At 34.9% G+C, this 12782-nt stretch overlaps 1 protein-coding gene across 6 annotated transcripts in view; it reads left to right on the forward strand.

Moving 5' to 3' along the window:
• Nucleotides 1-12782, forward strand: part of LOC133847848 (ELAV-like protein 1) — a 42656-nt gene that overhangs the window by 22117 nt on the left and 7757 nt on the right. For 2 of the 6 annotated variants that reach the window (XM_062283107.1, XM_062283111.1), the window contains exon 3: nt 10418-11977. In XM_062283107.1, the coding sequence (XP_062139091.1) occupies nt 11776-11977 (202 nt within the window). In that variant the 5' untranslated portion in view covers nt 10418-11775. Of the gene's footprint in view, nt 1-5226; nt 5866-10411; nt 11978-12782 lie in introns of those variants that run through there. The other 4 variants (XM_062283110.1, XM_062283112.1, XM_062283109.1 and 1 more) reach the window with 3 other exon arrangements.

Raw genomic sequence — 12782 nt, forward strand, 5'->3', positions numbered from 1 at the left:
ATGTTTATATTTTTTCGATTTATGGTATGGTATTCTAACTTTATCACAGAAGGAAATGTAACAAGTAGAAGTATATATTAAAAATATATATTCTTGATCCGCTTGTTAATATATAATCACATTGTCTGACAATCTGGTATGTTTAGTACTCTTTGGTATATTTTGAATTTAATAGTATATTAATATACCAAATATAGTGGGTTTTCTTACTTGTTATACCAACAACTATCAAAGCAAGCGCATTCATTTTTTTTTCTAAGAGGTCCAAGAGTCAATACTTAGGGTTGTCAAATTTATTTCAGTATGATAAAATTGTTAGAGCTTCTCGGACAATTCAAAACTTCATATGCCTCGATTATAATTAAGAATTTTATTTGTTTTTTTTTTTTAATTAATTAAAATTTAACATGTTATGTTCCTTACATTGTTTTTCTTTAAATTAATCTATTTGATAAAATGTGAAATTAGCATGCACACTTTATTCATTAATTTATAACACATTCTTTTTAATTTTTTGTTATTATCCTAGAATCAACCAAAATAAAGGAGCGTTTTAGTTCATCAGATGAGTAGATGCTCTTATTTTTTCTGAAAATTATGTGCAGTTAGTGTGATCGTTCGACACAGACTCTTTTGAACCCCCCCTCGTTTTTGAGCAATCCCCGTTGCGACGCCTCTGCCTCTGCTTCTGACTGCAAATGTCATTACATAAGGTTTGCAAAAATGCTACATGCGAAGTGTCAATAAGTCGCCTGTGTCCATAAATTGTTCGACTGCAGATTTGACAGCTGTGATCCCCTACACATTGGGTTTATCCCTTGGTGGTGGTTGTGGATCGTGCGTTAACCCGACAATGATGCACTTGGTGGTTGCTACATAGTTGGGAAAGTGTTACATTTAGCACGATGCGACTCAAAAATGCAAATGAATTCGTTCTGGTCGCATCGAGTTACCTTTTTTACACGCTACTCTCGGATCTAGAGAACTGGTTTTACTTTTATTATTTAATTTTTTTTTTTGCTTTCTTATCAACACTGTTTTCTCATTCATTCCCGGGCACGATCCCCCTTCATTAGATTTAACCCTTTTGTTTTTGTCAAAACTTGAAAACATTTTGGCGTTTCGGGAAAGTTGGAAATGAAGACATATGGCTGAACATTTTTTTCATTTTTACTTTTCACAACAAGCGAAGGGATGGAATGGATCTTCAACTTGTTTTGTTCTATTCATACGCTTTTTTTGTCTTTCTGTTGTTTCGTCATCAAATGAATTAGACGTGTAATGGATCAAGTAAATGAAGGTAAATGGATGAAAGTGGCTTAGACCGCATTACATTAAAAGCACACTGACAGCTCTATCAGCGTAAATCTGAAAAAAGCGTGCCGTCTGTCCGGCTGTCTGTCTGTCCGCTTGCTTTTAAGCAAATGACTTGCTCAGTTTCTTAGATATCCTTACAAAACTTGGTATACGTAAATATTATTGCAGTTGCTATAATATAATTAAGTTTCTGTTCACTATTTATATTTTTGAAGTTAATATTTTAATTATTTTTAATTGTAATTAAGTTTCAATTCAAGATTTCTATTTTTCAAGTAAATATTTTACCTTGGAACTTTATATTGGCATACTGACAGCTCTATCAGCGTAAATCTGAAAAAGCGTGCCGTCTGTCTGTCTGTCCGCTTGCTTTTAAGCAAATTACTTGCTCAGTTTCTTAGATATCCTTACAAAACTTGGTATACGTAAATATTATTGCAGTTGCTATAATATAATTAAGTTTCTGTTCACTATTTATATTTTTGAAGTTAATATTTTAATTATTTTTAATTGTAATTAAGTTTCAATTCAAGATTTCTATTTTTCAAGTAAATATTTTACCTTGGAACTTTATATTGGCATACTGACAGCTCTATCAGCGTAAATCTGAAAAAAGCGTGCCGTCTGTCTGTCTGTCCGCTTGCTTTTAAGCAAATTACTTGCTCAGTTTTTTAGATATCCTTACAAAACTTGGTATACGTAAATATTATTGCAGTTGTTATCATATTATTAAGTTTCAATTCACTAATTAAATTTTAAATTCAAGATTTCTATTTTTCAAGTAAATATTTTAGCTTGGAACTTTATATTGGCACACTGGCAGCTCTATCAGCGTAAATCTAAAAAAAGCGTGCCGTCTGTCTGTCTGCCCGCTTGCTTTTAAGCAAATGACTTGCTCAGTTTTTTAGATATCCTTACAAAACTTGGTATACGTAAATATTATTGCAGTTGCTATAATATAATTAAGTTTCTGTTCACTATTTATATTTTTGAAGTTAATATTTTAATTATTTTTAATTGTAATTAAGTTTCAATTCAAGATTTCTATTTTTCAAGTAAATATTTTACCTTGGAACTTTATATTGGCATACTGACAGCTCTATCCGCGTAAATCTAAAAAAAGCGTGCCGTCTGTCCGCTTGCTTTTAATCAATTAAGTTGCTCAGTTTTTTAGATATCCTTACAAAACTTGGTATACGTAAATATTATTGCGGTTGCTATCATAAAAACCAAATTTCAGTTCTCTATTTGAACTTTTCAAGTTAATATTTAAGTTTAGGGTAAACAATTAATAGCTATTAGCTAGGAGTTGTTATTATAAGGCATGAAATATTGACAATTACTGTTCTGTACTTTATTTATTTATTTACTTTATCAGTGGAATTCCAGAGATTCCAAACTACAATAGTATATTTAATGTTGTTGTATGTGTGTGTGTGTGTGAGTTTCGCCCACATTATGAATGGTTATTTAGCACACAAGCTATAAATGGCAAGCAACCACTTGACACTCAATACTCAAGGCCTCACACACACACACATACACATAGAGACACTCATTCACACAGAAACACACTCAAGTAAAAAACGAGAACCACCCCAAACAAAAAAAAAAAAAAAAAAAAAAAAAAGAAAAAGAAACAAAATTAAACGAATTGGGTCAAAAGATAAACGGAATTATCTTCAAGAGCCTATGAGAAAAATAAGAAACACTTTAAATTTGCAAAGAGTGTGGGACGCACAGCAGAAAAGGAAAACATAAAAAGAAAAATACAACGAAATCCTTTAAAAAATGCAAACGGTTGCCACTCAAGCGGCAACCAGCAAAAGCAACAACAAGAGCATTAGCAACAACAAGAGCAAAAGCAACAGCAAAAGCAAAGGCAACCAACCCCCCAGAGTTACCCAAACTCAAGCCTCATACCGTCCCCCTTGCCCCTTTGCGAAGAGAAAGCAACCAAGCCACGAAAGCAAGCAAAACCACCAAAAGCAACCGACTGATGTTTAGCTTGACTGCTTTGGCTCACCTCCCCTCCCCACCCCCTCGCTTCACCCATAGTCTGCTGCTCATCTTCAACGTTGTCAACTCAAATGTTGAAATTTCATTATTTAGAATACGGAAGCTGTGTGTGCGATCCAGCGAATTTGTCTGTGCGGGAGAAACGAAAAGTAAATGTGCGTGTGTGTAAGTGTTGGCGTATGGCTGTGATGAAGTGTGAGCGCGCGGGCATGTATGGAGTAGACGAAGTCTATGCGAGAGAGTGATTCAGAACGAAAACGAGAGAGAGAGCAGCTATTCTGTGAGAGCAATTCAACGTGCAAGTGCCTGTGCGTGTGTGTGTGTGTGTGTAACTGCTATTGCCGCTCTCTGCTTTCTGCTAACAACCGGCTGCCGGCATAAATATCATGCGCTCTCTCGCTCTCGCGTTCGTTTCCCCCTTGCTCCACCATCTACTGCATGCGTATCCTTATTGCGTGTTATGCAGCAGCAGAGTTCGGTGAAGGGGTCTAAATTTTCATTGTGTTTTCTGTCAAAGCTTTTATCTTGCATCCAATTGGGAATATATACAATACATATACATATATATGTATCTACAAATATAATCCAATTAACTTGTCTGAGAACATCAGCCTCAAACTTCAAATGCTTTAACCAGCTTTAAGTATGCAAATTATTGCGAGCAAAATATATTGCGAGTACTTAGCTCAGCTTTTGACGGCAAAATCTATGCAAATTCATATTCGGAGCTTGCCTCTTGAAATTTTGAAATTGTTTAGCTCTACTATAAATCTTCTTTAAGCATGCTGCGAGCTTTTGTACGATTTGCATAAATAATTGCAATATAGCAAAATTATGATAATTATGGAAATTCGGAGACATTTTTTTTACTGCAAATGTACTTGCCAAGAAAAAATGTACTAGCTTTAGTTAAACAAGTATTTTCGGTACTTTGTGCGATTATATAGAGACGTGTTTCGAATTTATTTTATTAATTATTTAAATGAAAAAGTATATATATTTTTTAAATTGTATTCTGTTTTAAATTAAATCTTTAATTTATAAGAGATGTTGTATTTCGAAATATTTATTTTAAAAATTTGATATATTCTTTTTTAAAATGTAGTTTCTTAAATCATTTCATTCCTATTATATTGTGTTTAATTTTTCAAGAATTCTTCTTTAACAGTAATATTAATGTACAACTGTATTCAGCTCGTTATTTATGCAAAATTTGCATTCTCTTTATCATCGCTTTAGACTTGAAAAAAAAAACTCTACTGCGCTTTGATCGGCGATGATTTGCGAAGGCTTTTGCGATAGAAGTAAATATTTAAAGTACTCTCGTGCTTAAAGTGGCTTTTAGTTAATGTTCGTGTAACTCGTCTGATTTGCATTTCAAAGTATATAGCGCCATATCTGTGAGTATGATGGCTATAGCCAGATACACACTTACACGCCCGTATTTTGCATTTAAATTCCCCCGAGCGACACGCTGGCACTCGCCCACAACACCCCACTCCCTCTACTTTTCATCACCCACCAGCAACAACACACACACTCACACACATACACGAAGAGAGCCAAGCCAAAATAATGAGAGAGCGCAAGAGCAAGAGCGCGAGTGAGAGCAAAGGCGATGGCGTGACGTGACGTGACGTGAGCTATGGACTCTCGGCTATCGCTGTCTCGCTTGCCCAAAAGGGTGTGTACTATGCCGGCCGGCTGTAAGCGTAGAGCTTATAGAGCAGAGCGAGATAGCGCGCTACGCGTGCGGTGGTTGTGCGCTCATTCGCTCTCCTAGAAAGGTTGAAAGAGGGGGCCGGGGGAATAAAAAAGGGATACTGCTGCTGTAAGGACGACCGAGAACCGAGGACCGCGGCGCCTGTTTGCTGTTTCTGCTTTTTTCAGTCGTACGTGTTCGTTCGTTGCTTTCGTTCGGTTTTGATTCTCCATTCGGTTGTGTTTCTCAATTCGAGAACATTCATTTATAATTTTTTGACTCCTCTGCACCAGTTTTTGTGTTGTATTCAGTTACGAATTTGTTGTGTTCTCGGTTTTTTCCAAACTAAAAAACAAACAACAACAACAACAAAAACCACAACAAGGAACTAGAAAAGAACACACACACACAAAAAATACACCAATAACTGTGCATGTCGCTCTCTGTGCAATAATAAATCTATAATACATAGATATATATATTTAACTAACTATCGCAACTATCGTACACTTTCGATTCGTTCTCATCATTATTATAAATAATTTTTTTTTACGTTCGTGTCGGGCCCTGGCAATTGCAATAAAACGAAAACACGAAACAACGTCCTAGTCAAATTTTTGTCACATTTTTTTTTTCGTGCAAATTTTCTCGAAAATATCGTGCAAAGTGTCTGCCAAATAGCAACCAGCAACAACAACAGCAACTACTAAAGCAACAACAATAATAATAACAACAACAACAACAGGAGCAGCACTTGCAGCGTCGTTATTAGACAAAGCCGTCAGAGCGAGACAGACGCTGCTCTTTCTCAACAACAACAAAAAAAAGTAAGGAAAAAGAAAACGAAAAAAATCAAACTTTGCGACATGGCGAGACAAAGCGTAAACGAGACAGACGCAAAAACTTTACCAACTGCAGCAGAGCGCTATAGCGTAAGAGTGAGAGCGAGAAAGAGAGAGCAAGTTCTGCAATCAATAGACCGAGCATTGTTTTATCTATTCACAAAAAAATTCAAATAGAAGTTGCCATGTTCTCACTTTTGTTGTTGTTGCCGCTCATGTTTTTTTGTATTTGATTTTGTTTGCTTTTTTTTTTTGGTTGTCTAGTCTAGCTATTGCAAAAAAGTCAAGTTTTATAACAACAGAAGTATAACAGTTATGAAGGTGCTTGTTTTTTTTTAAGTGTGTGAAAAAGATCTTAGCTAAGGATAAGATTATCTACAATGTAGCTGAAATATTACTCAAAATGGTCTATTGGAAGCGGAGATCTATTTCTATGTATAACAGTTGACTGTGCTACACAGCTGAGAGTTATACTAGATGCAAATGTGAAGCTCGAGGCTAGAGAATGTATTTATCAGACCGTATAACTGTGTTTGTATGTGTGAGCGGGGTGTGTGTGTGTGTGTGTGTGAAAGTGCAGGGTTGAAAAGGGTAAGCGTAACGAGTTGAAAGTTGCAAAAGAAAGTTTTCAACTATGCATTCATTCTAGTAAGGGGTGTTCGACAAAATAACATTTTAAAATGGAGGTTGACAAATGCAACAAAAAGCAGTCTCAAAGATCTCGAAAAATGATTACCACTCAAAGTAGAAGTTCAGAATTTTGGCATTATCGTAACTTATTTGCTATAAGATTTGAACTTAAGAAATGGTTTTTAAGAAAGAAGGGTTTTTTAAGACAGGGATTTTTTATGAAAATTATATTTATAGAAAAAAGGGAAGATAAAAAGGATTATCTAAAATGAAAATTGCGAACGCAGAAAAATTTAAAAAAAGCTGAAGATAATAAATTAAATTATTTTGCAGAATTTAAAAATGAAGAAAAGTTGCAAATATTTAAAAATCTAATTATTTCTTGAAACGAGAATTTTTAAAAATTCAAGTTATGAGTTGAAAATGAAAATAACGGCAAGCGAAATAATATTTAACAAGTAAGAAAGCTATTTTCGAGTGAGTTCAACTTTGAGATACTCGCAAATCATTTTCACCAAATAAACATACTGAAAAAATACTAAAATATACTGAATACTCTATTTGGTATGTCGATGTATTAAATACATCAGATTGTCAGCTAAAGTAACCACTTTTATTTATATAAATTTACTTCTTAGATAACTTCTACAACGCTAGCAGAAATGCGTAAGAAATATAGCAAAGACTATATTTGGTATATCGATATACTACAGAGTACAAAACATACCAGATTGTCATCCAGAGCAACCACTTTTATGCATACAACATTATTTCTTATCCAATTTCCACAACTCTAGCAGAGAAGAGTGAGAGAAAGCTAGTTAAATAAGAAAAGCTAGTGGCGAACAATTCTACAAATGCAACTGCGACTGTCTCTGTTAACGTTCTGTCTCGCTCTTGCGTCAGCTGCAACCCAAATCCCATGTCGTGCGCTCTCTCTCTCTCGCTCGCTCGCTCTCTTTGATTCTTGGCCGCTTGCACCCTTGGCAGTCAAGACCGAGACGCAGACCAAGAACATGCACAGACCCAGACCCAGACCCAGACCGAGACCGAGAACCAGAATGAACCCTGACCCACCTCAAGGTGCTGTGATGTTCAAGGGGGTGGGGGTGGGGGCGGAGGCGGGTGGCGACACACATTTTAAATGAGGTCACAGATATCGGCGCAAAAGTGTCAATTACACATTTCCTTTTCTTTGCGCTGCTTTGTTTCTGTTTTGTTTTTTTTTTCTTTCTTTCTTTTCTTCTCCGCTTCTTGTGCACTTTTGCTGTGCGCTTTTTACACCCTTTTTTGGGTACAGCAGCTGGGTTCGGTGTCCGTTCGGTTGGGCTAGAAGGGGAGCTCTAAGGGTTGGCTCACTAGATGGGGCGAGGTGAGGTGAAGATGAGAAGGAAGGTGAGGAGGAGGAGAAAGGTGAGTTCTTTGAGATGCAGCACAATTAATGCTTCGTGTCGGTGTGTGTGAGGAGGAGGAAGGAGGAAGGTGCTACAATTCTTTTGTTTTGGGGTCGTCCCTCTTTGCTTTTGTTGTTGTCCTTTAGCTACCTCTCGAGTGTCACGTTGTTGTCGTTGTCGTTGTCGTTGTTTAGGCTCTTGTTTTGAGTTCATTGAACGCGAGGACAGCCGCAACAGCTGTTTCACCGCACAGACAAAAGAGCAACCACAATAAAAGCGGCGATCAAAGTGGGAAAATGCCCGAAAAGTCGGAAAAATGCATAGAGCAAACTACAAGCAGAGTAGAAAGAGGAGAGAGAACAACAACAACAACAACAATGATAAACACTGCCCGTGCAATGCGAGTTCATTGACCCGCTCAAACGATTCGAACCCGAACTCGAACTCGAGTCCCTGAGTTTGTATCCTGTAAGGATGCGGGGCACACACAAACACACACACACACACATCTACGCTCACACCGTGCACAGGGTGTGGCAGGGGGTGCTAGAGGTGCGGGGTGCGGGGCAACAGACGTGCCTTGGCTTGTTTGTTTGTTTTTCGCGTCAGGTTTTTACCCTATTTTCAATGCGCTCCTTTCTAAGCCTCACACACACACACACACACACACACACACACACACACACACACACACACACACACACACACACACACACACACACACACACACACACACACACACACACACACACACACACACACACACACACACACACACACACACACACACACACACACACACACACAGGATCAACATACGTCAGGGAGAAACTTCCTTACTCTCTCTCCCCTTTCTATCTCTCTCTCTATTCCTAATTTGCTCTCTCTATTTGGCTCTCTCTTCCTCTCTCGATGTTTTTCAACCCCTCAGCTGAAGTCATCCAATTGGACCAATGCACATGCAGAATTCCAATCGGAATAATTCTGACTCCAGCTGCCAACTCTGATTTCAGATTTCATTGCGATTACGATTGTGATTACGACAGCGATTACGATAGCAATTGCTAAATTGCACAAGTCAAACTTTATGTGAGCTAATAGCGACTTGTGAATGCTCTATAAAAATACCTAATTATTTTTGAGAAATTAAACATAAATTTAAATTAATAAATAGGGAAAAATTAATTTGTAAGTTAAGTTAAAAAAAGAAAAGAAAAATATTTTTTTTTGTATAAAAACAATTAAATTTCAACTGCAGATAATGTTTGCAAACTATTTTGGAAGTAAAGCAGCAAAGCTCTAAAACCATTTCAAATTTTTTGTAAATCAAAATTTGCTTTAAAACTCTCATCTATAAAATTGAGCTTTTCTCACAAAGCTCACATATACATAGAGGCTGTATAAAAAGCTTAATAATGAGCGAAAAGCTTAGTTTTATACTATTTGAGTGTTAAGGCAATTATGATTTACAAATAATTTGAAATGATTTTAATGCTTTGTAAAAAAAAAAACATTTTACTATTTAGGTTTTCGCACATAAGTCTTAGTTTTTTACATGAAAGTTTAGGCAATTTTGATTTACGAAAATATTTGAAATGTTTTTTTTTAGATTTGCAAATAGCAATAGATAAAATATGCAAATTGCAAATTAGAAAATATATTTATAATGTATCAACGAGACAAATTTTTGTTGAGCTTACTTCAAGTGAAGAGTATAGAAGGTGACTATTTGGCAAATTTGTAGACAACTGAAATAAAAAAACATAAAATATATTTATATATATATACGTCTGGGTTTATTAAAATAACAGTGCGATAGAAGCAGAACAATATAAAGGTTTGATCGCTGGCATATTGTAATTTTTTTAATTACCCAAAATAAAAAATCTGTTGAATTATTTTAAAATAACTACATTAAGCTATAAGTAAATTTTAGCTTGAAGTTAGATTACAATTATTTATTAATTTAAAAATCGTGTAGGTTATAGGCACTGCTATTTCAATGAGCACAGCTGTCGCAAGTCGTATAAATAATCTAAACACTTTGCAGTGTATCAACTCGTCAGCCAAATCAAAATTTGCTCACACTCGAGTGCAAGCGCACTTAACGACGCAGTGAACCACCAAAACCACAGACGAAGTGAGTGGCTCAACCGCTGAGCCACTCGCATATTGCGCATTTCACATGCTTACAGAAAAAAAACAATTTAATTAAATTCCAAGCCATTAAGCGAAGTTTTTGCTGACAACAAAAAAAAAAAGCAGCGACAAAGAAAAATGAAGAAAACTTGATAAACAGATTTGGGCTTTGGATTTGTTACCCTTAATGGGATGGGATAAGAGAGGGTATTAGCTAAATGTGCTGGGGATGAATTCTCCCTCTCTTTCTATCTCTCTCTCTTTCTCTCTCTCTCTCTCTGTGGCTCATTAAAGGGGGATTTATTTGTGTGTCTTTTAAATATGCGCATATCTAAATGATTTCCGTATTTTTCTTATTCCAATTGCAGATTGAGTAAAAACGAGCGAGCAATCGAATAGCTATCATTTATCAGACAACCGACAAGAACACAAAGAAGAAGAAGAAGAAGAAGAAGAAGAAGAAGAAGAAGAAGAAGAAGAAGACGTAGAGGAAGAAGAAGAAAAAAACTCAAGAGGAGAATTTAATACTATGTATGAGAAAGATTTTTAAACTGCAAACCGAGCAAAATAAAACCAAACACCACCAAGCAAAAACCAACAACTATTAACATAAAAAAAGGAGTATATATACACACACACATATATATATATATATATAGTATATATATAACGAATAATCATATTTAAACGTATATATATACACACTTAAGAGGAAGAAGAAGAACTGTAAGAACTATAACAAAATACATATACTATATTATTATATGTATACATATTTGCATAAACAAAACTAAGTTCCAAGGATTATTTCATGACAAAACCAAAAAACAAAAAAAAAACCAGCGCAAATTAGTAAAAATCATATAACAACAACAACAACAACAAATTATTGCTATCTTTTTGCATTTTTGCAATTTTATATATAAACAAAAAAATAAAAATAAATAAGAAATCAAGAGAGAGAGAGAGAGAGAGAGAGAATACTCAAAAAGCGAAGCGAACTCAACGCTAAAACAGTTGAACAAAAAACAAAAAAACATAAACAAAAAATTAGCAAAATTTACTCTTTTATCTAAAAACTAAACTAAAATAAAGAAAACATAAGAAATTACTTCAAATTTAAATACAATTTTAAACTCTAAGCGAAGCCAAAGAACGGTTAAAGGAAAAACAAAAACAAAAACAAAAGCATAAGATTAAATAAAAAATACTATTTTTTTTTTGCGATCGTAGTTGATCTAAAAACCCAAAAAGGCAAAAATCAATAAAAGAAATAAATCAATAATAATAATAATAAACGAAGAAGAGGAAAACACTTGTGGCAAACAATTTCACGGGACGTGTGCAAAGCGCAGTCGAATAAAAAAAAAAACACACACACACACTTGAAAAAAAAGAAAACAAAAATATATTGTAAGCGTAACCAAACAAGCAGTGAGATTAAATACTAAGCACAAGCCACAACCAAAGGACAACAACAACAACAACCAAAGAAAAAAAAAAAAGCAACTGCAAAAGTTGAACGTTCATTTAACTGCAAAGTGTCTCGAGTGTCTGTGTGTCTGTAACTGTTAACAGTTACAGTTACAACAGCGTTAACAACAGCATCAAGATTAGCACGAAAAGCAGCAACAGCAACAGCAACGGCAACGGAGCCAATAGCAACGGCAACGGGAACGGGAACGGGAACAGTAACTGCAGCAAAAGCAACAGTAACGAGAGCCTGAACAACATGACCAACGCCATGGACATTGTGAAGAACGGAGGCAGCGCCAACGGATCCGTTGATGGCAGCAATGATGAGTCGCGTACCAATTTGATAGTCAACTATCTGCCACAAACCATGACGCAAGAGGAGATGCGATCGCTCTTCTCAAGCATTGGTGAGTTGGAGAGTTGCAAACTGGTGCGTGATAAAGTCTCAGGTAATTTGGGTAAATATTAACCAATCAATCTACTTACTACTCTCGTTTCTTTTTACTACTTACTTGCTATAATTGTTGTCATTGTTGCGTATACTTAATATATATTTTCAGTATTTTAATATACTACTACACTATATTTTTATATTGTACCAACATACTTGAATATAATGCATTTGCCAATTATTTGAAATACCAATTATATAACTTTTAGTATTTTAATATACTAAACAATATTTGTATATTGTGTTAACATACTTGAATTTGTCAATTATTCGAAGTGTCATAGAAAAAAGCTTTTCATCAAAACTAATAATAAACTTCATTATCACTTCTGGTATTTTAATATACTAAAATATATATAGCATATTATATAAATATACTTGCATTAATAACATTTGAAATGCCACATGCTCCAGCTTGTCAAGCTTGTTGACGTAGCATATACTATTTATTAATCTCTTTTAGTATTTTAAAATACTACAAGATGCTACACGGCATTTATATAATATAGTATTAACATACGCTTGTAGACACAACCTTTGTCAATTACTGCAAACTTTTCATTGAACTCTCTATAGAAGTCGGATATACTTAATACCTATTTTTAGTATTCATTTATATACTACAGTATTTTTCAGTACAAGTTTTTTTTTCGTACTATTTGATAAGAAAAGCATTTATCTTAAAATTAGAGAAACATAGGAGCTTCAGGCTTTTATTAAGAAAACTTTTGAAGTAGCGTATACCTAATATTTTATATTAATAAAAATATAATTAATACAGTAAAAGTTATTGTTTTTTTTGTTGGAAATGT

The sequence above is a fragment of the Drosophila sulfurigaster genome, chromosome X, assembly GCF_023558435.1.
Source record: "Drosophila sulfurigaster albostrigata strain 15112-1811.04 chromosome X, ASM2355843v2, whole genome shotgun sequence".
NCBI lineage: Eukaryota > Metazoa > Arthropoda > Insecta > Diptera > Drosophilidae > Drosophila > Drosophila sulfurigaster.